Consider the following 25,502-nt stretch of genomic DNA (forward strand, 5'->3'; position numbering starts at 1 on the left):
CAAAAGCTTTTAGGGAATTGATTTTCCCTGTGCCGTTGGATACACTGAGATTGGCGTGCCCATCCAGCCAGTGTCCCCTCTGAGACACAGGGGACAGAGGGTGCTGGTGGTCATGTCCTTGCCGTGTCTTTGAGACCCTTTGTGAGCAGTGATGAGCTGATTTTGGACTTGCCTGTTACTCCCTGTAGAAGAGGGCGCTCTTTGGGATCTTTTGCCGTCTTGTTTTCCTTCACCTCTCATAAATCTTAGGCAAAGTCCCAGAATTTCACAGAGCTCCTGATCTCCTCTGAGAAGTTACTGGCTCCACTCCTGTTGTTTGTCTTCCTGACACCCTGTCTTTGGGCCAGCTTACTCCTGTTTTTTTTTTTTGGCTGAACCTCTCTCTGGTGCTCTGTACTGTTTCATACATACCCTGCCTTTCAACCTTGTTCCTGGTGTTGCTCCTATACCCGTGCACATACATTTCCTCTATCCATGCTTCAGCCTAAGCTCCATCCTGCTGTTACTCCCCAGCAGCACATTCCCTTTCCCCTCTGCTCTCTTTGCTCAGCAAATTCACTACTGGACCAGCAAAACCTTTTCTGTTAGTGGAGCAAAGCTCTTGGGCATCACTGGGGTGATTTAGCAGTGGCCTGGTGAAGGCTTTGTGAAAAAGCATCATCCTCCCTTCTGCCTGCTGCCAGGAAGAAGCTGTCCCTGCTGGTTGCTGGGGGGACACTGAGGTGATTGATGGGACTGTGGGGATTTTGTGTGGGTGGGTGCTGCAGCCACTGCAGGAACCCTGCTCTGCCATCCGGGTTTGGGGTTTTTCAGACTCACAGCAGAGAGACAGCTGTCCTGGCTGCCCTGCACAGTTTTGAGCTGCTGTGGGGCATGGCCAGTGTGGTCTGTGAAGCACCCCGTGGCTGGGAGCTGCAGAAGCCTGGTGGGTTGGTCCAGGATGCCTCAGCCTCTGCCGCTCCTTAAAAGGCGTTGGATTGAGCTGGCCGGTGTCTCCTTACAGCCACTCGGCTGCTGGCAGCTCTGCCTGCCTCTCCATCCCAGGGAGGCATTCTGTCCACTGGGCATGGAGGTGACTCCAGTGGGAGGGCTCTTTTCCCAGAGCCTGCAGGAAGGGCTGGAGATGCAGAAATCTGCAGCGATGCTGCTGGGTGCCCTGTCTGTGCTTAGGAGGTTTCAAGTGCCACTTAGCAGCCCTGCTGTGCCCTGATGGCTCCAGTGAGGAGCTCATCCTCTGCCTTCTTGGAAGCTGTGGGTGGGAAAGAGGCTTCCTGTGTCCATGCAGCTCCCCACATAGTGTGGGGCTGTTTTCCTGAGGAGCTGTGGCAGGGAGCAAACTGCCTGGAAGGCAGTGCTGGCTGTGCAGCCTTGTGGTGAAATCCTGCTCAAGCAGCCTGGCTCCATCTCAGGAGCATCCCTGCTGAGCACAGGGCTGAGAGGAATGAGACCTGTGGGCATTGCACCAGCTGCCCAGAACCAGTCATGCACCAGCAGGACTGCCTGCAGCTGGGCTGTGTGTCCAAGTGCTCCAGAAAAATGGCTCTTGGTCGTTGCTTGGGAATTACATCCCTCCTGAGCCCTTTCTTCTCCAGGCTGAAGAAGTGAAACCTCCTGGTTCTGCCCCCAGCCATCCTCAGCAGGACTCTCTGACTCTCTTCCTCTCTTGATGTACTTGGAAACAGTATCCAGGTGTGGTCTCACCAATGCCAAATAAAGGGAAAAACCCCTTCCTTTGTCCTGACCACCAAAAATAAATATCTCCAGTTCTAGCAGGAGTTTCTCCCAGAAAATTTGAACTTAAGTTCTCTTGAAAGGGTATTTTAGTGCTGCCTTTGCCATCCTGTAACTGAAGTGAGCATTGTTTGGGAATGGGGTGGGTGAGGGCAGGCATCCAATAGGGCTAGAGAGGTGACAGGGGTCCCTATTCATGAGGATGCTAATCCCCAGGAGGGAAAAGGCCATGAACAACCTTATGTGGCTTTAAGGTTAACCCTGTTGGGAGTATAAAGTTAGACCAAAGACCTTTGTTTGTAATAATTCCTAATCCCCTTGTCCCAGCAATGCCCTGTGTGCTCCCAGCTGCCTGTGTTCTGAATCCCTCCTCCCTCTGTCATTCATTGCTGGTCCCTCACAAAGCCCTCCACAATCCCAGGGCTGGTTTAGCATGCTGCAGCTCCTGATAATGGGGAAGGAAGTTTGTTTTGTAATGGGATTAGCACTTGTGGGAACAGCTTGTGCACAGTGTCAGGGCTGAGCTGGTGCAGCCCTGGCCTTGTGCCACTCTGCCTGGTTGTGGGTCAGCTTGGGGCTGTGTTAGCCCTGCTCAGGACTGCCCTGACCAAAATGATGCTCACAGGGCTGTCTCCCATGAAGACAGGCTGGAGGAGTTCAGGCTGTTAAGCCTGAAGAGAACAAGACTCCAGGGAGACCCTAAAGCCCCTTCCAGTGCCCTCGGGGTCTCCAAGAGAACTGGAGGGACTTTGGACAAGGCGGAATGGTTTCAAACTGAAAAAGGACAGGATTAGGTGAGATAAGAAGAAATTCTTGGCTGAGAGGGTGGTGAGGCACTGGCACCAATTGCCCAGAGCAGCTGTGGCTGCCCCTGGATCCCTAGAAGTGTTCCCTGGCCAGGATGGATGGGGCTTGGAGCATCCTGGGATAGTGGAAAGTGTCCCTGCTTATGGCAGGAGACTGGAACAAGATGATCTTTAAGGTTCTTTCCAACCCAAACCATTCTATGGTTCTATGAAAAGATGTAGTTTTGCAGGATGGAGGCAACCAAGAGGGATAAAAGACTGATAGAGGGCAGAATTGGAGCTTGCCCACCTGGGAAATGTTCACTGAATTCTGTCCCTAATGTCTCCCACCTGCTAGCAATGAAGCCCTTGGTTAGTGTCAAGCCTCACATCACCCATCCCAGCACAAGTCATCAAGGCTCCCAGGTACCTCCGAGGTTGGAGAGAACCAGAACTGATCCTTGTGGGACTGGGTTAAACCCTCACATTGTCATCCATGCCCCCTTCCTACCCCTCTGGCCTGGGGAAGTTCCTTGAAGCCAAGCCTAGTGATTAGTTTGAAACCCCAGGCCTAGCAGGGATGCTTAAGTTACTTGAGTATCCCTGAGAATGCTGTGCCCTGTGTTTTGCCTCCAACCACAGCAGTCTACAGGAGGGAGGATCAGATAACAGCTCAGCTGCCAGAGTCTAGAGCAAAGGAGAGAAATTTGCTCCTGATCCCTTCAGGCTGCCAGTGGAATGTGCAGGGTTGCACATACATGGCACACATGTGCACTGGCACAGACATGGCCCAGCTGAATGCCTCCTCTTTAATCTTTTCCTAAAGACCAAATATTTGACCCAAAGGACAAATTTCAACTTCTGACTTGGAGATCACCCTCACTCAGTCCCTTCAGTATGGTTCCCAGCATCCTTCCAAACCACTGACTTGCTCCTGGTGTCCTGTTTGGAAATTGTCCCAAGACATCTCTGCTTGGATGCCTCCACCTAATTTTGAGTCTACACCTGTGAGCAGTTTTCTCCTTCTCCTTGCACAATTTTGGAGGCCTGTCTCCAAACCACCATGCTCAGGCACATAGAAGGGGAAATTGCTTTAAGCTAAAAGGAACATCGATTTAGATTAGATACAAGAAGTATTTTACAGTGTGGGTGGTAAAGCCCTGATACAGGCTGCTCAGAGAGGTGGTGGAAGTCCCATGTGTGGAAACATTCAAGGCCAGGTTGGACAGGGCTTGGAGCACCCTGATTTAATTGAAGATGTCCCTGCTCACAACAGGAGGTTGGACTAGATGACCTTCTGACCCAAACCTAGGATTCTATGACCTTCCAGCTGAGACCATCCCAGTGCCTTGCTAGTGGTGTGGCTGTGTCCCTCCCCAAAACATCCCAGGCAAGCCTGGAGACTGCATCACCTGCACAATGAGGGCTCTTGCATTTGCACTCGACTTCCAGCCTGTCCCAAAGGAAGTGGCACATCATATACCAGAACAGGCAGGAAAGGAAGCACAGGGGTGTTTATCAGTCCCCCTGCACCACAGACCCTGCACGCCCTGCTCAGCTGAGGGTCCCTCTGAAAGTCCAGCTGTTGGGACAACCTTAGGCTCTGTGGCATTGGCATTGACAGCCTCACAGACAGCACAGTAATTCGTGGTGGCAGCAGCTGCTCCCACTCAAAACACAGCAATAATTGTTCTTGCTGGGCTGGTCCTGCTTGGGGCCATAAAGAGCAAGATCCTTCTTTTATCATCATCCATGTCATTCCTGTCTTGGCATGTGCAGTAAATGTCTGTCTGTCAGCAGGGCATCAGGGCACAAGGTCGGGTCACCTTCTGACAGACTCACAGGTCGCTTGGGGGGTGGAGTGGGAGCATCGGTCTCCTGTGCCTTGGTGTAGGGGTGGGATGGGTCTGTCACAGCAGTGCTGGGGGGAGGCAGTGACCCCTCTGCTCTCCATTAACAGCGCAGCCCCTGTGTGTGCTGGGCCAGGCAACCATCCCTCCCTGACGGCAACAGCTCATTTCCATTTAGATAGAGGAATTTCAATCTCAGTTTGCCAGCTCTTTGCCACGGTGCGACCCAAATATCCTGTTTCCTCCCCCAGATGCTCTCTGGGCTCGGGGGCTGCAGCGCGCTCGGGGGAGCAGCCGCCGGGCCCAGGGCACAGCTGGGCCGAGAACGCGGGTGCTCTGTGGCCGCGGTGCCCGCCCCACACTGCGGCCCCGCACGGCCTGTGGGCTCTGCGGCCTCCGGAGCGGAGGGGCCGGCGGGGAGCCCCAGGGGCGAGCGGGGAGGGCAGCGGGGCGGGTACGGGACACTGGACAGCAGACACGGCACACCTCACACCGCACACCGCACACCCCACACGGTCGCTAGGCGGGCGCTGCGGCGGCGCCGGGCAGGGCCCGCGGCCGGGCCGCCGCTGCCACCTGCGGGCCGCGCCGGGAGCGGCGGTGCCGCCGGGAGCCGCGGCCGAGCCGTGCGGGGCGGGGCCCGGCGTGAGGAGGCCCGGCCGGGGCGGGGCCGCGCAGCCATGTCGGAGGGCACGGCGGGAATGGCGGCACCCGCGGCGATGGCGGAGGCGCGGCTGCGGCGGAAGCAGCTGCTGAGCGCGGAGGAGGCGGAGCTGTTCGAACTGGCGCAGGCGGCGGGCAGCGGGCTGGACCCGGAGGTGTTCCGGTGAGCGGTGGGGGCGCCCCCGCGGGGGCCGCCGGTGAGGCCGGAGCCCCCTCTGACGGGAGCTCCCGGTGCCGGTGTTCCCCCGCAGGGTGCTGCTGGACCTGCTGCGCATGAACGTGGCGCCGCTCGCCGTGTTCCAGGTGCTGAAGTCGATGTGCGCCGGGCAGCGGCTCCCGCCGGCGGCCGAGAGCAGCCCCGCCGCGCCGGCGCCGATCCCCGCCGACAGCCGAGGTACGCGGCGGGCGGGGGCGGAGCGGGGCGGGCGGGGCCCTTCCCCGGGGAGTTCCCGCGCACAGCCCCCGGAGCACGCCCGGAGCCCGCCGGGCCCCGGCCCCGCGCTGCGCCCGCCGCGGCCCGGAGCGCGCCTGGCGCTGCCCCGCGCCCGGGCCGCCCCGGGAAGGGGCCCGCGGCCCGCTCCGTGTGAGCCCCGGGGGCGGCCCGGCCCGGGGGGCCCGCTCCGTGTGAGCCCCGGCCCGGCCCGGGGGGCCCGCTCCGTGTGAGCCCCGGCCCGGCCCGGGCGGCCCGCTCCGTGTGAGCCCCGGCCCGGCCCGGGGGGCCCGCTCCGTCTGAGCCCCGGCCCGAGCTCCGTTTGTCTTAATGTTCGTGAGTTTTGGGCAGCGAGGGGCCGGGGGAAGGTTGCTGCAGTACTTGTGTTGCGTTTTGTAGCCTCCTGGCTCTGCTCGCCAAGCCCTTAACAGGAAAAAAAAAACATGTTAATCTACGGTATTATTCAGTGCTGCTTTGTTTGTATATAACTCAAAAAAAGTTAGTTTCCGGGCCTTGAGAAATCCCTGGGAAAGGAGGAAAGCTTCATTTCCTCTATCCCCATGTGCGTGGTGGCTTCTAACACTCATCCAGCAGTTTCCATCCTCTAGAGATGGTATTTGTGTGGGAAGATGAAGTAGAAGGCTGTCAGCTAAAGCAGTTACTGCTTTTGAATGCATTTATCTCTCCTTACCACTCTAATGTCCATGGACAGTAACAACCATAGCCCTGAACTTGTGCCATACATATATATATATATATAAAATTTTATTTTATTCCTAACCAGTTCTAATAAAATTTTTGTTTACTCCCTGAAGTGACTTTTGGCTCACCAAATCTGTGGATTACTTCCAAAGGTTTAAAAATAAGTAACTAAAATAAGTCTGCTGTCACTGAGCCTGGATTCACAGTGGAAAAGTTAATTTCTCTTGTGGTAAATATTTCTGGTATTAGTTTGGCTTTCAGTGGCCAGTTTGGCCAATTGCTGCCTTATTTCCCAGGGTTGAAATATGTCCTTGGTGCAAGTTAATGCACTGGAATTGCTGAAACAGGGAGATTGTGCCCATCAAGCCACAGTTTTGCTGCAGATGTGGTCAGACATTAAATGCTAACCTTGGATTTGCTCTTTTTGCAAACTGTTGCTTGGTAATGGCAATGAAGAGGCACTTGGACCTCCTCTTTCTTTTCACATTCATCCGTGACCAAATTCCAATGAACAGCACTTCTGTACCTTGTCAGAAGGCTTGGTCTTCCCAGGTGTGTCAGATTTTTTGTTTTCTATAAGCTTGTGTTAAAATAGAGCCCTAACTTAGTTGGAATGAAATTGAAAGCTTCTCTTTTTGGTTTCTGCCAGCCCAGGGGACTTTGCTGTCACACAGCACCCACTGACATCAGCTAATTCCTTTGTGAACAAAATTGTCATTGAAAAGCTAATGCTCAGAAGATGCTTTAGGCAGAGTTTAAGCTCAGCAGGGGCTTATCACAACTTTAGGCTTGTGTTTTCATTTCTGTGAGTATAAGAAGTGCTGCTGAGATCCTGTCAGTATGAAGGATGAGTTGTGTCCAGTCCTCCTTGTAAGGATCACAGATTCACAGAATGGTTTGGGTTGGAAGGGACCTTAAAGCTCATCTCATTCTATTCTCTGCCATGGTCAGGGACACATTCCACTATCCCAGGTTGCTCCAAGCTCCATCCAGCCTGGCCTTGGACACTTCCAGGGATGGGGCAGCCACAGCTGCTCTGGGCAGTCTGTTCCAGGGCCTCACAACCCTCATAGAGAAGAATTTCTTTCCAATACCTGATCTAAACTTACCATCCTTCAACTTGAAAAAGAATCACTTCTGTTTCACTGAGCTTTCTCACTGTGGGCACAGTCCAATCCATCCTTCAGGAGCTGGGTAAGTGTCAGTAGGGTGTCTGGGGTGGCCTCTGGGCTGGATCTGTTCTGCAGGACTGTTGGGTTTGCCTTGCCTTGCCACCTTTCCCTTTAGGAGCTGCTGTAAAGAGGGGGAGCCAAAGTGCTGCCTGCTGTTGGCTCTGCAATCTCTTGTTGGAAGATGCTGCTTCCATTTAAGAAGAGGATGGTGCAGTTCCATGCAGGACCAGGCATTTGCTAGGGGAGATGCCTCTTCTGCATCGCTGGGATTTGTTTGTGTGGTTGCAGCCCAAGCTCTGTGCTTGTGACAAGAGCAGCGATTGTCCTGTGCAAGCTTCTCCAGCTGCTTGGTGCCTTTCAGCTCAGCCCTGCACTCCCTCCCCTGCCAGGAGCAGACAAGAGGCTCAAGCAGTCCTGGTCTCACCCAGGCCTGCTCTGCTCCACTTGTATCAGTCATGAGATCTGGCTCAGGCTTCCCAGCACATCATGGTGCAGGGGGGCTTTTGGAAACAGCTAAAATAAAGCTGATGCAGCAGTTCTGATCAGCGCTATTGCTGGTGGGGGATGCCCTGTAGTTGTTTCAGCATTTGTGCTGATGAAGCCATCAGGGAGTTCTGTTCCCACAGAACACAGCCATGGCCTTCTGTGTTGGCTGGTAACTGAGTCCATGACAGCTGCCTGCAAATTGCTGTGTGTGGGTACTGCAGCATCCATCTGGCATATTTAGCTGAGTGCAACTTAATTCAAACTACATTCAAAATGGTCCCTCAGCATTTCATTTGGGAGGGAGAGTGCTGGATTGAAACAGAAATAATTTCCCAGGTGTCCTTTCTGTGTGTGTGAGGGGGAGGATTCTGTTAAGGACAGTGGTGTTGAGTTTGGCCTAGACTAGACATATGTGTAGTTAAGTATCCCATTTTCTCACATATTTCTGTGCCTTCTGTTTCCATCAGTCAACCCTCAAGTCCCTGCTGGTTCCCCTGCAGTTTTCTACCTCTCTATACACATGCATATATCAGTGCCCTGCTCTTTTTTTTAGACTGATGAATAGTCTTTGGTGCTTCTCTCACTCTTTGCACTCCAACCTCTTTTTTCACATTCCTTACTTCCCCAGAGTGTCTTCCCATAAAATTACTTCCCGAAGCTTTGCCCCAGCTAATTTATCTTCTGAATGTGTTGTTAACATGAGCTTGCTTTTCAAAACCTGTCTCCTTTGTGGGCCTTATCACTTGGTGTGTGGATTTTAAGGCTCCAAGGAGGTGATTGGCACAGGAAGAAAGGAGTTGTGCATAGCAGGGGTCAGGGAATGTTGTCATGTCCAGGGAAACTCACACAAACTCCAGTGCCTGTTGGAAAAAACACTGAGCCCATCACCAGCCATGGGCTCTGTCAGAGGTTCACACGGTGAGTTTTTATGGTCTGTGTGGAAAAATATTCTATGGACAATCACAAGTCCTTTTCTGCCCCTGCATTTTTAACCAATTAATTTCTGTGTAAATACTTAGATACAGTCAAGGCCTCAGAATTGTAAGTGTTGCTGTTCAGTTGTTTCATAAATATTCCTCAGTGTATAACAGAGCTTATTGCCAACTTTGTCCTTCTTGTGTGTTCTGCTTGCCATCTTTGTGGTTTTTTATCCTTCCCTGTTTATCCCTTTTTCTCACTTGTTTCTTTCCCTTTGTGCAGTCTGTGTTTAGCTGTGGCCAGCCTCATGGAGTGGTGACTGTCAGCACTCTTGGGTGCTGCTGGCTGGCCATGCCAGCTGCTTTGCATTGCTCTTTACTCAGCCTTGAGTTATCTCAGGGTTCAACTTGATGTGGGATTTGTAGTGTAGACTTCTGTATTAAGGAGATAAGGATAATGCTGACAAAGAGAACTCTGTGTAAGGCTCTAATATGGCAGAGGGAATCCCCTTGGAGATGCAAAGGATTTATCTTACATTTATTTAATCCAGGGTTTATACATCATACAGTGAATTTTCCTGTGGGTTATACTGGCTGTGCTTTAATTGTAAATTAAATATCCCCACGGGGTCTGAGTGGTGGTGATGTGTGCCTTGCACCTGAAAATATTCCCAGACACTCCTCTCTCCTGTCATGCTTTTCCTGCAGGAGGTTTGCAGGGTTACCTGAGGCTCTGAGCTTTCCTCTCTGCTGGACATTGAGCTAAATGCTGCACTGGCATGATTTTTTCAATATGTCCTTTCAGGCTGATTATCAAGCTTTTTTTCCCCCCTCTTTTTCATGCTCTGCAAGACAAGACCTGACAGAAGAAAAAGGATTTAGAGGAATATTGTAAATGTCAGATTTGTCGTGTGGTTTTGTTGCACAGTAATGAGATACAAGTTTGAATTATAACTCTGAGTGACAATTCATTTTTTCCCTCCACCCTATCAAAGAAACACTCAAAAAATCAGACTCAATAGAGCTCTCAGAGAAAAGTGAGGGACACTGCATGGGTGTAACATGGGAGGGTGAGTGAATGGCTTTTGTGGGTGCCTAGCATCTGGCCAGTGTCAAACCATGATAGTGACCAAGGAAAATATCAGTGAAATCCTTTTGTTCCTCTGTAGCACCTGAATTACAGCGAGTTTATGTTCATTGAGCTGCTTTTGTGCTTTGTGGTAATTGAATCTGTTATCTCTGATAGTGTAACTGAGAGAAGCACAAACCATGTCTGTCCCTGCACACTTCAGGAGCTGTCCTTGTCTGGTACATGGGTCTGCACAGGCTGCTTCCAAAAATATTCTGGGTATTTATGCAGTTTAATTGGTTTGTTTTACTGTGATTCCAAGGCTAGGGGGATGGAGGGCTTTGAGTGCAGCTTCTCTTCAGTCAAATTATTCTTTCTTCTCATGTTCTTTTGGCCAGGTCAGAACATCAAGGGCCCAATTCCAGTAGTGCTTTAGGGTACCAGTGTGTGTGTGCACACAGCTGGAGTTGTAGGTGGGTTCAGGACCTGCCCTCTCAGCAGACAGATGCCTGTGAGAAAGGGGAGGACACTGGGGACATGTCTAGGGTTGCTAAAAGCATCATGGTGAATAATGCTTTTATTCCTGCCAGTTTTTCTCTCCAATACTGTGAGATCATGTCTTACCTTTCACAGTGCGTTTGTGTTCATCAACAGCACTTGCTTTAGTGAAGCTGCTGAAAGTGCCTGGGCTGCAGCACAGCTGGCAAGGCTGGTTGGCTGACCTGGGATGGTGACTGCTGGCACATCACTGCCGTGCTTGACAAGAAGAGAGTTTTTCAAGAGCACCTGACTTGGCTGGGATAAGTGAATGGATTTTTGTGCCACCCAAATTTAATGGATTAATAATGGCCACCTGCTCCTGCTTGGAAGTTCTTAGGTTGTCTTTCTGGTGCATCAAGGTGTTAACTGGTAGTTTTGATGTGAGTCCTGTTCCCAGACAGCTGCTCCAAGGAGACAGGATGGTCTGGTGAGTAACTGTGGACTGTCCATAGCACAGATGACCCAAGGTAATGTCCATGGAGACTGGAGTGTAGAGCAGCTGTTGATGTTGTGCAGGTTGAACTCTGAATAGTTGCCAAAATGTCACTCTTCATTTTAATTGCATGCGTGTAACTACAGCCCACTGTATTCCTGTTTTGTTTCCTCATTGCTATTATTCATTTTTATGATGCTTCATAAAGGTTGCCATCTTTAGTAAACGCTGTACATCATGCTCCTTTTATTCTCTTTCCTAAAGTGACTCCTACTTCTCGCCTGAGGGAGTGGCAGGAAAAGTCAGTGTCCCTCATCCCCTCCTGACATTTGTGTCAGTAACAGTAAGTCTGTCACTCTGTCCTCTGACAGGATCCTGTTGCCCCTTGCCTCCCTCAGTTTCTTTGTACCCACTGCTGCTCCCTGCTCACACTCTGCCTCTTAGAGCCTGTCAATTGTGCCTCCAGGAGGGGAACTCTCACCTCCTGAACTCTGTAAGAACATCTGGAAGTCCTGTGTAGAAGTCTGAGTTCCTGAAAACCCCAAAAATGACAGGAAATCCAGATCTGCTCACTGAGTGACAGAAGTGATACAGAGAGAGGTGTGTGTGATCTGATGATGTGGCAGCAGTCTCAGACACTGGTGGACACTGGCACATCCTTTCACTTACCCCAGCTCGAGGTGTTGGAAACTCTTGGTGTTCAGCAGTGCTGTTTGCTATGCTGCAATGACTAGAACAATGTGGCTGGTTACTTTGTAGATTAAACCTCATGAAAATTAAAAATGCTTCTACTGTAACTTCTTTGGGTTTAGTGGCACCAATCCCAAATTTCACCAGTTTCCTTTCTGCACTGGATGCTGAAGCTGTTTGTGAGATCTGATGGAATTTTGCCTCCTGCATGGTTCCTGAGGGAACGCTTGTGGCTGGCTAGCTGCTGTGTGGTGATGCTTGGGCTGGGATGTGAAAACTAATGGATGTATTTGTTTATTCAGGGAGAAATAAAAGCAGCTCTGCTGTCAGTGGGTCACAGATTCTGGCCGAAAGAAGCAGCAGGGAAGGATCTGCCCAGAGGATGCCCCGACAGCCGAGCGCGAGCCGCGCACAGAAGGCAGGAACCTCTGGGAAGGGCAGCGGGGGAGGCAACAGCACCTGAAAAAGGCCTTAGAACAGATGGATTTTGATGCTTGACAATGTATATAAATTGTGCTCGTTAAAGCTGCTTGTGTTGTACATATTAAACTAAAACCTTGATTTGTAATACAGGGAACAGAGCTGTTGGTTCTTATTTCCAAAACTTTGTTTGGCCATGCAGGCTGCTTGGAAATGTTCCTGCATTTGGCTTGCCCTTTTTCCCCATTTGCCTGTTCACAGCATTCCAGCACCTATATCTGAAACCAGACTGATCTCTCCCAAACATAATGCCACGTTCAGCCCTCCCAGTGGTGCTGGTGTGATTATGCATTTACAAAGCATTACTGCCCCCTTTTCCTCAGGAGCCAGGTCAGATGAGGAGGTGGTGCCAGATAAGGGAGGGAACAGCTCCATCACTTGGGACAAGACACATACAAGTACCTAAAACAGGTGAGTGGGTTTCTTGGAGCTCAGGTGTTACCATGCTTGGTTCCAGAGGGTCTCCAGGCAGTAGGGTGCCTCCTAATGGCTCTGGGATCTCAGGGGCTGTTGATGAATTCCATGTCCCTAATTAGGAAAATATGTCTCCATTTTATGGGAGTTAGATGGCAATTCCTAAACTCAAGATCTAGCTCTCACAGGCCTGCTTCAACAGGTGCTAAAATGAGATTTGCAGGGTCTGGGTTTCTCCTGCTCTGATAAAATAACAAAGTGCAGCTGCTCCCCTTGGTAAAAGTGAGGTGGAGTTCAGGGGCCTGAGGGGGGGTAGCCAGGCACAAGTTATGGTCACAGTGCTGGGTGTCAGGAGAGCAGACTTTAGCCTCTCCTGCTTGATACAGTCCAATGGGATCAAGCCCTGGAGGGAAGGGGCACCCAAGGAAGAAGGTTGATACTCTAGAATATCAGTGCTCAAGAGTGGTTCCACCTGAGAACCCAGAGCTGCATCCCCTGCCTGAGCTCCAAACACAGCCCTGACATCCCTTTTTGGGGCCACTTCCCTGGCCCCTGTCACCCCCCACCCCTCTCATAACCTCTGCCTTGTTCCCTGCAGGCTCTGCAGGGCTGGAGTTGCTGCTGGGAGCTGCACTGAGTTGGGGTTTGGCTGGGGTGCAGCACCTTGGGGCAGGGGCTGCCCTCTGTGGCACTTCAGCTCAATATCCTGGGGGCTGTAGGTCCCCTGAGGTTGCCAGGGACACTGGAAGGGACAGAGCAAGATGTGGGGTATTTGAGGAGTTTTAGGGTCGGCCAGGGCTGCAGGGAACCCTCCTACCCCATGAGACAGCATTAGGTGATATGGTTAAAAGCTCATCTGGAATGAAGACAAGCAGGGGGAGGTGGAGTAGCCCTGGGAAGCTCCACTGTGCCAGGGATTCCCTGTCCCAGCTGCTCCCAGGGCTCTTGTTGGGCTCAGAGGTGGCTCCCAGCCAGAGGGTGAATGGGGCCACTCTGCAGGTCATATCTGGTCCCTCACTAGCAGCAAAGGTCACAGTGTGGGGTACAAGGAAAGAGCATTTTCAGATTGTGACTTATGGGATGTTCAGGGGAGGAACGAAAAGTGGGGAAAATGAGGGACCAACGTGGTTTTGGAGAGCCATAAAAGTGGGAAAATAGAGGGATAAGGATATGATGGCCTGGGTGGGGTCTAATGCCCATCTGCCAGTCTGGGATCGCAGACACAGTCTGTGCCTCCTGGGATTACACAGTGAGCCTTGCTGGTGGCTGAAAGTGCAGCACATGGACATTTGTCACTCTTAGGTGCTTAATCGGGTGCATGGCAGGACACTGAGTGATGCACTTCCCTGCAAACCTCGTTCCTGACAATTATTCACCATTTAAATGGGCAATGTTGACTGTAGCATTGCCAAGGAGGCTTATAAAATCCACAGATAATTTTATGAGATTTGTTTTTATAAAGCAGTTAAAGCAGATAAGCAAATCAAACTAATTAAAGCTCTGTCAATATTTGCACAGAGATGTGTGATGTCAAGTGGAATTTGTACTACCTGTGTGACTTCAGAATTCTCCAGATTTTAGAAGGATGACACAGAATATGCAAACACTCACCCAATAAATTGAGGGCTCTCAATCTCACAGAGTGACCTTGGGCAGCATCCTGACTCAAGGGGGGAGACCCCAACAGTTCTTCTCTGAGGACAACTGACTCCACTGCCTGTCTGCCCACCAAGGCTCCATCTCTTACCTGTCCTCAGATGGCCCCAATAAACCTTGCTGGCCGAGGTGTGACCTTCAGCCCCTCCACAGCACCAGCAGGTGCAATGGTTAGTGCTGCACACCTGAATCCAGCCATGGCACAGCTGAGGTCAGTCCCAGGTCTGGAGGGCTGCTGGAGATGGTGCACCTGCCATGAGCACCCGGTGCAGTTTATCCTTAACTGGAATGAACACCTGCAAAAGGAGGAGTAGGGAAAACACGGGGAGAGCCTAGAAGCTTTCTCAGTGGACCATCCACCAGGGCTGAGCAGCACAAGTAGGGTCTCTGTTTTCCAGCAGACTATTTCACTGCACCATCATTGCCAAAAAAGGGGAAAAAATTGATACTCAGGAAAAGTTAAGTTGGCCCGTACGGGGATCGAACCCGCGACCTTGGCGTTATTAGCACCACGCTCTAACCGACTGAGCTAACCGGCCGTGCTGCTGAACTCCTCCCGCCGCCACCTGGTGGCCCGGCGACAGCTCCGCCACCCGGGAAAAGGGAACAAAAAAACGATTCTAGCAGAGGATGGTTTCGATCCATCGACCTCTGGGTTATGGGCCCAGCACGCTTCCGCTGCGCCACTCTGCTATCTGCCCTGCATCTCCTGCACAAGTACATAATGTCGTCTGTAATTCCACCTGTCCTGCAAGCCTGGCAGCACCAACAGCGTGTGCGGGGCGACGGGGACACCGCAAAACGGGAGACAGCGATGAACGCACTGTGGCGCCCCACACGCTGTTACAGCTCTGACCTCCTCCCGGGAACCACAGGCTAAGTCCTCACCGTGCTGCTGAAAGCACAACAGAGACAAAGCCCATCTGGTATCTTCTGCTTTTTGGCTTGCTTGGTAGGAGCCACCACTCACCTGTGGTAAAAACCACCCATCCATCAGATTTTAGGAAAACAGGCAGGCATCTTATGGGGAACATATAAGAAGCCAGGTGGGTGGATTTTTGCAGAAGTTTCTCACAAATTCAGGAGCATGGTTCCCCAAACTGCTTTCAGTGGGAGATATAAAGATTTTGGAAAAAAACCTAGATGAGAACATAAAGCCTGGGACTGGGGCTACGCAGCACATCACACACCTTGTGTCTGCCTTGGACAGCACTGCTGTGTTCACAGCAGCCCTGTGGCAGCAGAAAAAGAGGATGTGCTGTCAGCACTGCTGAGGGTGTCACCCATGTGCTTACCCTTGCTCTAGTTCTGCATTTCTATACATACAACTGGTTGTTCTAGTATTTGCTTTTTTGTCAAAATGAAACAATGAACACCTGCAGTTCCTCTTCACATTGAGATGATTTGGGGGTTTTTTGCCATAGCTGTGAACCATTGCTCCATCATCCTCCCTTGGGCCTCCAGGGCTCCTGGCCTCTGCTTTCTCTTCAGAGGATTCCTGCAAGGTGTGGTGCACGTATGTGCTTGCCTGGGTGGTGTGGGTGGAAGTGTTTTGATTGGCCACACAGATCTATTCCCCAAAGAATCTGGCTGGCAGTTTACAGGACAAAAGTGCATAAGCTAATTAAGAATTATTTTTCAAATCTTTATGCTCAGTCTGAGCATACACAAATGCAGTTATGATAGCCAAAGCTAAATGGAATTGCATCTGGTCAGGGATGTCCAAGACAACAAGGAGGGTTTCTGAAAGTACCCACATGACAAAAGGCACACACAACCCACTGGTGAATGAGCTGGAGAACTTGGTGAGGCAGGACATGGAAGAGGTTGATACACTGAATGACTCCTTTGCCTTGGTCTTCACTAGCAAACCAAGCTTCAGGAATCCCAGGCTCAAAAGGTGAGAGGGACTCTGGGGTAAGGATGGTGCATCCTTGGTGAAAGAAGATTAGGTCAGGGAATAACAGACATATGTAACGTATAGAATCAAAGAATTACAGAAACATGGAATGGTTTGGGTTGGAAGGGACCTTAAAGATTATCTAGTTCCAATCCCCCTGTCCATGAACCTGCCCATGAACCCATGAGTGCTGACAGCACAGGCTGATGTCATTGATTCAATACTTTGAATGATCATGGTGACAGGGAGAGATGCCTGAGGACTAAAACAAGGCAAAAGATTCCTGTCTTTGAAAAGGGTAAGAGGCCCCAGAGAACTACAAGCTGGTCAGCCTCACCTTGGTCCCTAGGAAAGTGAGGGAGTATCTAAATTGCAAGCAGCCCTAATAAGAACAGCAGCCCTACATAAAGGTTGGTGACATAGGGTGTCAGAGACATGCAGTCATGATTGTTAACCAGGTCATTGCAAATGAAATTCCCCCATGTACCATAGTTTGTATTCAAGAAAGAGCCCTACACAGGAAATTACTGTGTATTATAAACACAGACATTGATTGTATGTACCAGCATCCCCTCTGAAGGGGAATGACAAAGCATTTGTCATTTGTCAAAGCTGGCACTGCAGAGATGGAAAAGGTGGAGGATGGAGAGCAATTTCACCCCAATGTCACATCTAGACATTTTATAAAGAACAGTCCTCCTCCCACCATACCCCCAAACTGCTTAACTGGCCCCATGAAGTGCAGTTCATGCCTGGGTCCCCACCTAGGCACTGTCAGTCTTCATCACTAACACAACACAGCAGCAGCTTCTCTTGCCAGGTGCAACAGCTGCAGCAGCAACCCTGAAAATCCCTCTCATGTGGCTCCTGTACCAAGAGTGAGGAGCCCAGCCCAGAGCCACCTCGGCAGGACAAATACACTGTCCTCCAGGGACATCCCATGAGCTGATGCTGTATGAACATTTTTCATCACCCTCACCTGAACCCCTGGAAAGGGTACTGAAGAGACACGAGAAGGGTACTGACTCCAGACACGAGAAGGAACCTGTCCGTGGAAACAGGGTGTGCCATGGCAGGCAACAGGGCACCAGATGAGAAGCTGTGGTTTGTCGTCCAGGGGTACAGAGGCACAACAAAGCTCGTGGCCTCTGCGCAGCATTCAGGAACAGGTGAGAACAAAATATATTTTGCGTTGGCCGGGAATCGAACCCGGGTCAACTGCTTGGAAGGCAGCTATGCTCACCACTATACCACCAACGCAGCTGTGTGGGGAGGCGGTGCCTGCTCCTGCAGGTCACATTCCACCCAGCTCCAGGCACAGCCCAGCTCCTGCTATTTCTGTGTGCACTGCTGCAAGCTGCCACAGAGTATGGCTGTTTCTGTGGGCAAGATATTGGCTGGAAAACTCAAGCTGGGCTAGAGAAGATCAGCACCAGGGAGTGTCCAGGCTTAGAACAGGACCCTGGACAGATCAGGATTGAGCTGCAGGCCCAGACTGCAGTTTGGGAGAGATGGATCTGGGTGTCCAGCACCAACCTCCAGTCCTGAGCAGACAGAGGAGAAAAGGACCAGACAGTCTCCCTTGTTTATATGGGTGTAGGTGGTGCTTTAGGGGACACTGGTGACAGCATCCCTCCCCACACACATTGTACCAGTGTAGGTGCATTTGTGAGCCCATACCTGTGGTGGGGTAAGCACAGTCAACTGCTCACCCAGCTGCTCACTCCTGCTCCACCTTCTGTGAATGAGAAGCATAGAAAATAAGATGAGAATTCCTCCAGGACAAAATAAACACCAGGACATGGCTTTGCAAATACTTTTGCAAAGCAGACTCAACTTGAGGAAATTAATGTTTGGCCAGTTGAAAAAGGTTCACATAGTGAGTAACAAGAAAAACCCAAACAAACATTAAACACAACCTTTCCTTGCTCTTATCCAGGATCAGCTTGTCTGCTTCACTCAACATTCCTGTAACCAAAGCAGTATGGTTTATGAATTGTCTCTCTGCTCCTCCTGACCCTTCCTTCTTTTCTCCTCTCTCTGTCTGGCATTGCCTGCCCTCTCTTCATTATGCTTTCATGGAGGCCACAAACTGCTGATAGCTCAGAAGTCTGACATGGAGATGGAACCATCTGTGTGCAGCACAAGGCAGCCTGTTACCTCTTCCCACAGAGACCCTGCAGCATTCTGTATCACCTCCAGTCTGAACACCCAGCCACCACCAGCAGTACAGTGTCCCTTGGCAATGCCTGCTTGGCCCAGATCCTGGATCACCCTATAAATGGTCACAGCAGCAAACAGATTAGCAGAAAGAATGGTTCCAGTTCTTTGGGAAGCTGGGCACTGAGCTGCCTGCAGGGGATTGAGGAAGACCTGTGTGCCCATGACACACAGGGCTTTGTGGAGGAAGCTGTGCTGCTGCTCCACAGCCACCCCTGGGCCATGCCAGGTAGCAGGGGCAGAGGGCAGAGGATGTCCTGACACTTTGTCTCCTGGCACATTTCTTAGTCTGAACTGCAGATGGAAATGCTTCGCTTTAGTGATGGACCCTGCCAGCTTGAGAGAATGTGATTATGATATATATATAGTTGAGAAGGCAAGTGCAAATCACTAGAGCATTTTGTTTAACTTAGAGACTGCAAAGGGAAGATGAAGGCTAGCACTATCTTTTTGTTGTTGGACATTTCCTTTGGGAACACCTGCTGGACTTTTGCAAGGGGTTTGTGATGTGCAAGAGTGAGAGGTTAAGATGGTGCTTGGAGCTTGAGGGAAAGCACACACACCTCCACGGAGCTGGATGCAGTTCAGTGGCTGTTAGTTATGTGTTGAGCAGCTGATCACACGAGAAAACATTCTGAAAGAAACATGCTGTGCTGGAATTGCCTTTTCTTTTGTAACCTATAAGCTGTGCACAGTTAACAGTGAAACGATTCCTCTTTTGCTGGAACATGCAGGATCATATTCTGCCAGTCACCAAGAGCCAGGATCCATGGCAGAGCTCTTCCACAAAACTGCTCCTACGCAAATGGCTGGACCAGAAAAGCGCTTGGCTTTTTCCTGGGCACTCGGCTCTCATGAAAACAACCACGCGATGGCGTTCTTGACTCGCAAAAGAGGGAAACGCACCAAGCCCAGCTCGAAAGGACCCTGAGCGCAGAGCTAAGCGACAAATATCTCAGGCTCTCAAATCATCTGCGTCAGGCCAAAAAGGTTTCACTGATCTTCCACTTCAAAGTGCAAACCCTTCTCTGCACCATATTTAAAAGACAACACAAGCTCCTTTGCTCTAACAAATCTTTTCACTCTCACAGAGTCTGGGCACAAGCTTGAAAACATCTGTCAAAACCAGAGCTCACAAAGATGTCAGCTGAGAAATCTCTTGTTGCCTACAACTTCAACTCACCCATCAAACTACCAGCACACATCCTGCTATCGGCACTCTCCTTCTCAGCTCTAGGTACCATCTTAAGCTTTCAGTCTCACAGAGTCAGGATCCAAATGGCACAGCACCAGGGACTGCTCACACACTAAAACTACCAGGACAAAAGGCTGTTTCCATTCCCACTTGACAGCTCAACAGCTCTGACCCAGAGAGCTGCCTATTGGGAAAAGTCCCAATGTGTGCAACCGAACTTGCTTTCTTTCCCAAAGAGAGGAACTACAAGCCCATCTCAAAAGAAATGGCATCCCCTCCCCCAAAATACAAAACATCTAGGGGCTGACCCCAAACAAAAGTGACAGAACACCATTACTGGGCATTACTTGCCCAGGGCACTAGATCAGCTGCACACCAAGCCTCAGGGTAGCTGCTTACCTTGTTTGAAAGATGTGTGCTATGAGAATTTCAAGAAGGCCACCTCTGAGATGTGGATACCACGCACCAAAGTGAATCTATCAGGAGACCACCTTCCAAAGATGCATACCAACTCCATCCCTGTACAAACCGAGGCAGGTACTTCCACACCAAATATGCCAGGACAGAAGTTGGTTACCTCCCTTGACCTCCACCAGGCAGTTTCTTATCTGCACCTCCAACAGCGAGGCTATGTGTCTTTCCTTCTCCTGAAAAAACATGGCCATTCTCACTCAGGAGCTCACCAAGCCAAGCTTGCACACCGCTTCCAGTAATGCAAGGTCCAGCATTTGCTCCTACACAGAAGGGGCCAGTGCACAGTTAAAGCAAGGAAGGGGTCCTAGAGAAAGGGATGATGATGCTGAGATATCTCCAAAGATTCCCTGGGGAGAATGTTGAGGTAGTTTGCATGTTCTCCCAGAGGAAATTGAGGGCAATCCATGCCCAGGAGGTTGGGCATTATTGGAATTGTGGCCAACATGCCTATCACAGGTGACCTCTGAACTGTTGTGTAGGGTATATCGGACTGTTGTTCTTCCTGCTAGCACAGCTTCAGGGAAATCACCTAGGAATCAAGACATATGATGATCTAATTAGAGAAAAGCAGTCAATTGCTGCAGCCCTGGCTGGAGGGAGCACCCAAAAGTAGGGAAAAGATGAATGACCACCTGAGCAAATTATAAACACCACAGACCAGCCACATGGAGTTCTAATGGGTTAATATCAGGTGCCAGAGAACCCATTTATAATTTAAACTGGATAATTAGGTTACAAGCTGTCTTTGAAATAATAACCAAGCAGCCAGCTACAGCCCTTAACCATCTTGCTGACCAATCAATTCAGATGAGGAATTCAATATTTCAACATCAAACGGTAGTAGATTATCCATTAGCAGAATAAGGGGAAATATGTGGCAAATCAAATGACTCAAAGTGCCATTTGCAAATAGATGACAATGAAAAGGTGGTAAAAGAAATAGCAAAGAGAATGAGAAAGTTAGCTCATGTACCAGTCCAAACATGGAAAGGATGGAAATGGGACATGTTTTTGTGGTGAGTTAAAGGAATGCTTTTTTTTCCCTCTTATGTGCTGTAGCAACTCTCATCTTATTACCATGTATGATCCCTTGTTTAGTGCAACTTATTCAATATGTGATCAAAGGGATGCAGGTAGTAGCCATGCCCACAGATCCAGAAATGGCCACAAAAGGACAGAAAATGATGTCACTGCAAATAATTGCAAAACCAAAAAGGACCCTGGAACAGAAAGTTAAGTCAATTATAAATAACGTTTGTAAAGACAATTATTGAGGAAAATAAGAAGAGGAGGGATTGAAAGGAATGAGGAGGTGTCTTTACAAATAAACTGTGGGCCCGATGGTAGATAAGGCCAGATAGAGAGAGGTGAAAGAAGCAATGGAGGAACCATAATTCCATAGGAATTCCACTAATTGACACACACTGTTACTCACTTAAGACTGTGCAAAATCTCTGGATTTAGAGAAAAAGAACAGAGATACAAGGAAGAAGAAAAACAAGGTGGGGGTGGGGTATGCATTAGAATGGGGTTTTAAGTATTAGGCTTTCTGGGGAGTCTCTACCTCTCAAGTACCTCAGCCAGTGGGGAAAGAGGGAGGGAAAATGTGACCAGGAAATCAGGACTAAAAGGAGGCTGCATCCCCTAAAAATATGAAAGACCCCATGAGGAATGCCCCATGACCTCCCCCTTTATTCAAGTAAAGTTACAGGACTCCTCTGTCTCCTTTTTGGACATAAACCTCTAGTCTTTGTCGATTAATTTTCTTAACATTCTCAAACTGATAAAGCTGTTTCATAGTGAACCTAACTCACAGCACCTTGTCAAATTGTAAAACACTTTCTACCACAATATGGCAGCTACAGTTTTATAACATAATTTCTCACTGAGAAAAAACTGCTGGCCAGCAAGTCAAACCCTATATTAGGACTTCTCAAAATAAGTAATTTTATTAATGAAAAGCATTCCTGTGAATGTAAAGTTCTACTTTGCCATTCTCACAACAAAAAGGTGTCCAATCCATTTTGCAAAAAATTGTTTTGGAAGCCTCTCCATTTCTGATAGCTAAACAGAAAATTTAGTGGTTAAACTTGGAAATAATATCCATCACTTGTACCCAACTGTCACATGCATTGTGTGACATACCTTTTCTATGTGAAATTATGAAACAACTGTTCCCCAAACAACTTTAAGCATGTTACACGAAACTGCACCAAGTGGTTTCTGTCATATCCCAGAACTACAGCAAGAGACATAAATGAGCCACTGGCAACTCTGCTATTTTTGGGTCTCAGTACACAGAGAAATGCAGAGGAGCTGTCAGTGGATGAAAACCACTATGTCCCACTGAAGCAGGAGGTGAATCATAATTCACATTAGCTGCAGATACTTAAAGACCCTCAAACAATTCTACGTTTAAAATGTGTATTTTTGTCAAGCCTGGCCTTGTTGTTAGATCAGTAAAACATGTAAATGAACATAAAACTAAAAGTTTATGACAATTTACAAGACCAGAATTTTAAAATTTTGTACCTTTTCATTAATATATTAGTTAGATTAACTCAAAACATCTATATTGCATAGTCCAGAAAAAAACCCCAATAGTTAAAAAAAAAAGAACTCAGAAGACCAATTGTTTTCTTTTAAAAACACAACAAACAACTATCACTAAAAAGAATGTTTAAGATAGTTTCTGATTCAAGAGAAGTGAAATGGCACCACCTAGTGACTCACACATGAGAAAGCCAGAGAAGTTGTCACTTCTTTTACTTCCTCTCAACACATACAGCCAAGTTTAGAAACAATAGCAAAAGTAAATGTAAAAATAAGCACGAATTCCAGAACACTTACTATGGAACAAGGAATTGAAAGTCAAGTGTTGTACTCAAGGATTATTTTTCTACCAAACTAGCTACCTATGGTCTTTAGTATATTAAACCATTTTTGGAGGCACATACAATATAAATTTAATAGTTACATACTATTGACCTAAGCATCTTCCCAGGAACACCAAATGGTTTTTAAGCAATGGCAACAATAGCTTACTAAGGAGGCTCCTATCAGTCAGTAACACACACAGCTGTCAAAACTTATGAATAAAAAGCGAGCCACTTTGGATGCCTCTCATTTTTCACTGATAAATTCAAATAGCAGCCCCTTCTCTTCAATCGATAATCACACCTCATACTTGCACAGGCACTGTGATCCTATGCATTTATGTTCACTGGGTCACTATTCCTGCAGATTGCCCAAAGCTGCTTTTACAGAACGAAACTTTAACTGCTTCTGTGCAGGCTGCCCAGGCCTTACAGAGTATCCCAGGAATTAATCCACTAGAAAAATATAGACAAAAGCAAAATATTTGCTAGGTTTTATATCATCATTCCTCTATGATTTTGTTGGAGGAGTGTATTGAACAAAACCTTAGTAACCTTTTTCTCAGCCTGAGGTCAAGTGCCCTCTGGAGGACTATCGAGGAGGGCTTTTCCTTTCGGAATTGCTGCACAGAAACTGAAAGAGGTGGTGCAGGCAATTTTCACCAGTTTCCTCTTTTGTTCTTTGCTTTCCATGGGTATTTCATAAATAACAAAGAGCAGGTTTCCAGCAAACCACACCACTCTAAATTCTTAGGGTGTCTTACCCTGAGAAGTGGGGCACGTTGAAATTATAGCCTCAGAGATAAATGAAATATAAACTTCGTTTTAAATTCTCTTTCTTTCCAAAAGGTGGCCGTCTTTATGAAAGAAAGCTCAAGGGTTAACCAACAGAATTAATTTTTTCAATGACGATTCCTAAGTTTTCTCTCCACGGAGGAGAGGCCGGGGCGGGCAGGAGGTGCTGTCGCCGTCTCGGAAAAGCGCAGCTCGGAGCCGTCCCCATCCCGGGCCTCCCCTCCGCGGACAGCCCGCGCCTCTGCCCCGATCGCGGCCGCCGCCCTCCGCCCTGCCTGCCCTGGGGCTGCGGCACCGACCGCAGCCGCGCCCGCCTCACGCTGCCAGGGGCAAGGCAGCGGCCCGGGGCCTGCGCCGGCCCGGGGCCTCACCGCCCGCCTGCTCACCGGGATGGGCCCGGGGCCTCACCGGCGGCCCTGCTCACCGTGATGGGCACGGGGGCCTCACCGGCGGCCCGCTCACCGGGACAAGGAGCGGGCCTCACCGCCCACCTGCTCACCGGGACAGGGCAGAGGGCCTCACCGCCGGCCTCCTCACTGGGTTGGGCACGGGGGTCTCACCACCGGCCCTGCTCACCGGGACAAGGCAGGGAGATGTCGCCGCTGATCCCCTCATCGGGATGGGCACGGGGACCTCACTGCCGGTCTCCTCACCGAGACAGGGAGTGGGCCTCACCGCTGATCCCCTCACCGGCACATGGCAGGGGCGTCTCGCCGCTGATCCCCTGACCGAGACAGGCTGGGGGTCCCGCCGCTGATCCCCTCCCCGGTCCCCCCAGCGAGGCCTCACCACCGGTCCCCTCAGCGAGGTGAGCCGCGGGTCTCGCCGCTCCTCCGAGACAAGGAAAGGGCAGGGTTCCCGCCCAGCCTCGTGCAGCCCTGGGCTTGCCCCTGTCCTCCCTTCAAGCAAACGAAGAAGTGGCCGAGTAACGCAGCCGGCTGCCTAAACAGCAGAACTCAATTAATTAATCAACACCTGGTTTTAAGGGCTAGTTTGTCCTCACAGCTGACACAAGGAGCTGCACAGCCATTTCCTAGTTTCAGGTACATCTACCAGTCCTGTTCTGGAAAGTTACATATAAACTGTACATAGGACACATGTGGTTGCCTTTTGCCTGTGTTTTATTGGTTCAGAGCACAAGTGTGAGGGTTACAAAGTCATTGCAGTTTGGGTGAGGAAGCTCAGAAGAAGCATTCAGCAGCATTAAGACAGGGACGGAAGTTGTTCAGCCTTGTTGAAGAAATTCTGTCCTTCATCTACAATACAGACCAGAGCTAGTTAGTTCCTATGTTGCCTGGAGGGGGAAAAAAAAAGAAAAAAAAAAAAGGAAAAAAAAAAAGGTAAGTAAAAGTAGCAGTACAGATTTGCAAACAGCATAAAAATAAATTAAACATTCACCTTATCTTAAAAAAAAAGTTTTATAATTTTCACTTGTAGTGAGTTGGGTAAGTGAAGTCTGCACTTTTCCACTGCATACAAAAATGTCTGTGGGTGAGGCAGCACTGAAAGAGAGGATGCAGTGAAGGGCGTCAGCTCCTGTCCCAAAGGAAGTCTCAGGAGCATCATCCCTTCATGCTGTTCTACAAAGGTGTTAAACCAAGGCAGAAAGGTCAGTGAGCACAATGGCAGCACTTCCCTGAGAAACCAAAACCTGTTTGGAAGCAAGTCCAGGGATCTGAGAGCCCAGCACCAACACGAGGCCCCGGGACACAGAGCTGTGTGTCATGGACGCGCCTCTGGACGGGTGGCAGAGGCAGAAAAGGTCACAACTGCAGTAAGGCACCTCAGGCACCCACGCAAGGAAGATGTTTAAGATTAACGAGGGTGAAATTCTCAAGACTTAGTGGATGTTCACAGAGTTCTTGGTCACAGTGGAGGCAGTACAGTGTATTCACACTTTAAGTTACACACATTTTCCACAGTTGATTAAACCTGTTAATTCCTCAGATGGGGAAAATGCTCCTATCCTGCTCATAATTGACAACTTTATTTCACAAATTGAACTAACAGTAAGTACCAGCTAT

At 49.6% G+C, this 25,502-nt stretch overlaps 2 protein-coding genes and 3 non-coding genes across 5 annotated transcripts in view; 2 read left to right on the top strand and 3 right to left on the bottom strand.

Moving 5' to 3' along the window:
• The window catches only part of LOC135281097 (SH2 domain-containing adapter protein F-like), a 29,903-nt gene extending 17,994 nt beyond the window's left edge, over positions 1-11,909 (top strand). Inside the window, exon 7 of the mRNA XM_064389701.1 lies at positions 11,771-11,909. Within this exon, the coding sequence (XP_064245771.1) occupies positions 11,771-11,780 (10 nt within the window). The 3' untranslated portion in view covers positions 11,781-11,909. The remainder of the gene's footprint in view (positions 1-11,770) is intronic.
• Positions 68-12,042, top strand: LOC135281098 (collagen alpha-2(I) chain-like). Its single transcript, XM_064389702.1, has 3 exons — positions 68-5,192; positions 5,281-5,423; positions 11,771-12,042. Exons 1-3 carry the CDS (start codon positions 4,618-4,620, stop codon positions 11,929-11,931), a joined length of 879 nt encoding a protein of 292 aa, XP_064245772.1. The 5' UTR covers positions 68-4,617; the 3' UTR covers positions 11,932-12,042.
• Positions 12,043-14,483: 2,441 nt separating this feature from the next.
• Positions 14,484-14,557, bottom strand: TRNAI-AAU (transfer RNA isoleucine (anticodon AAU)). Its single transcript has one exon. It is a non-coding gene; the product is annotated as a tRNA-Ile (tRNA).
• Positions 14,558-14,639: 82 nt separating this feature from the next.
• TRNAM-CAU (transfer RNA methionine (anticodon CAU)) lies at positions 14,640-14,711 on the bottom strand. Its single transcript has one exon. It is a non-coding gene; the product is annotated as a tRNA-Met (tRNA).
• Positions 14,712-17,106: 2,395 nt separating this feature from the next.
• Positions 17,107-17,178, bottom strand: TRNAG-UCC (transfer RNA glycine (anticodon UCC)). The gene has a single exon. It is a non-coding gene; the product is annotated as a tRNA-Gly (tRNA).
• Positions 17,179-25,502: the final 8,324 nt, after the last annotated feature.

The sequence above is a fragment of the Passer domesticus genome, chromosome 14 (assembly GCF_036417665.1).
Source record: "Passer domesticus isolate bPasDom1 chromosome 14, bPasDom1.hap1, whole genome shotgun sequence".
Lineage (NCBI taxonomy): Eukaryota > Metazoa > Chordata > Aves > Passeriformes > Passeridae > Passer > Passer domesticus.

Excerpts from the sequence above, each read along its gene's own strand:
- LOC135281098 (XM_064389702.1), top strand. The coding sequence starts at position 4,618 with ATGCTCTCTGGGCTCGGGGGCTGCAGCGCGCTCGGGGGAGCAGCCGCC. Across the intron at positions 5,193-5,280 it reads CTGGACCCGGAGGTGTTCCG|GGTGCTGCTGGACCTGCTGC; the intron begins GTGAGCGGTGGG and ends GTTCCCCCGCAG. Across the intron at positions 5,424-11,770 it reads GATCCCCGCCGACAGCCGAG|GGAGAAATAAAAGCAGCTCT; the intron begins GTACGCGGCGGG and ends TTGTTTATTCAG.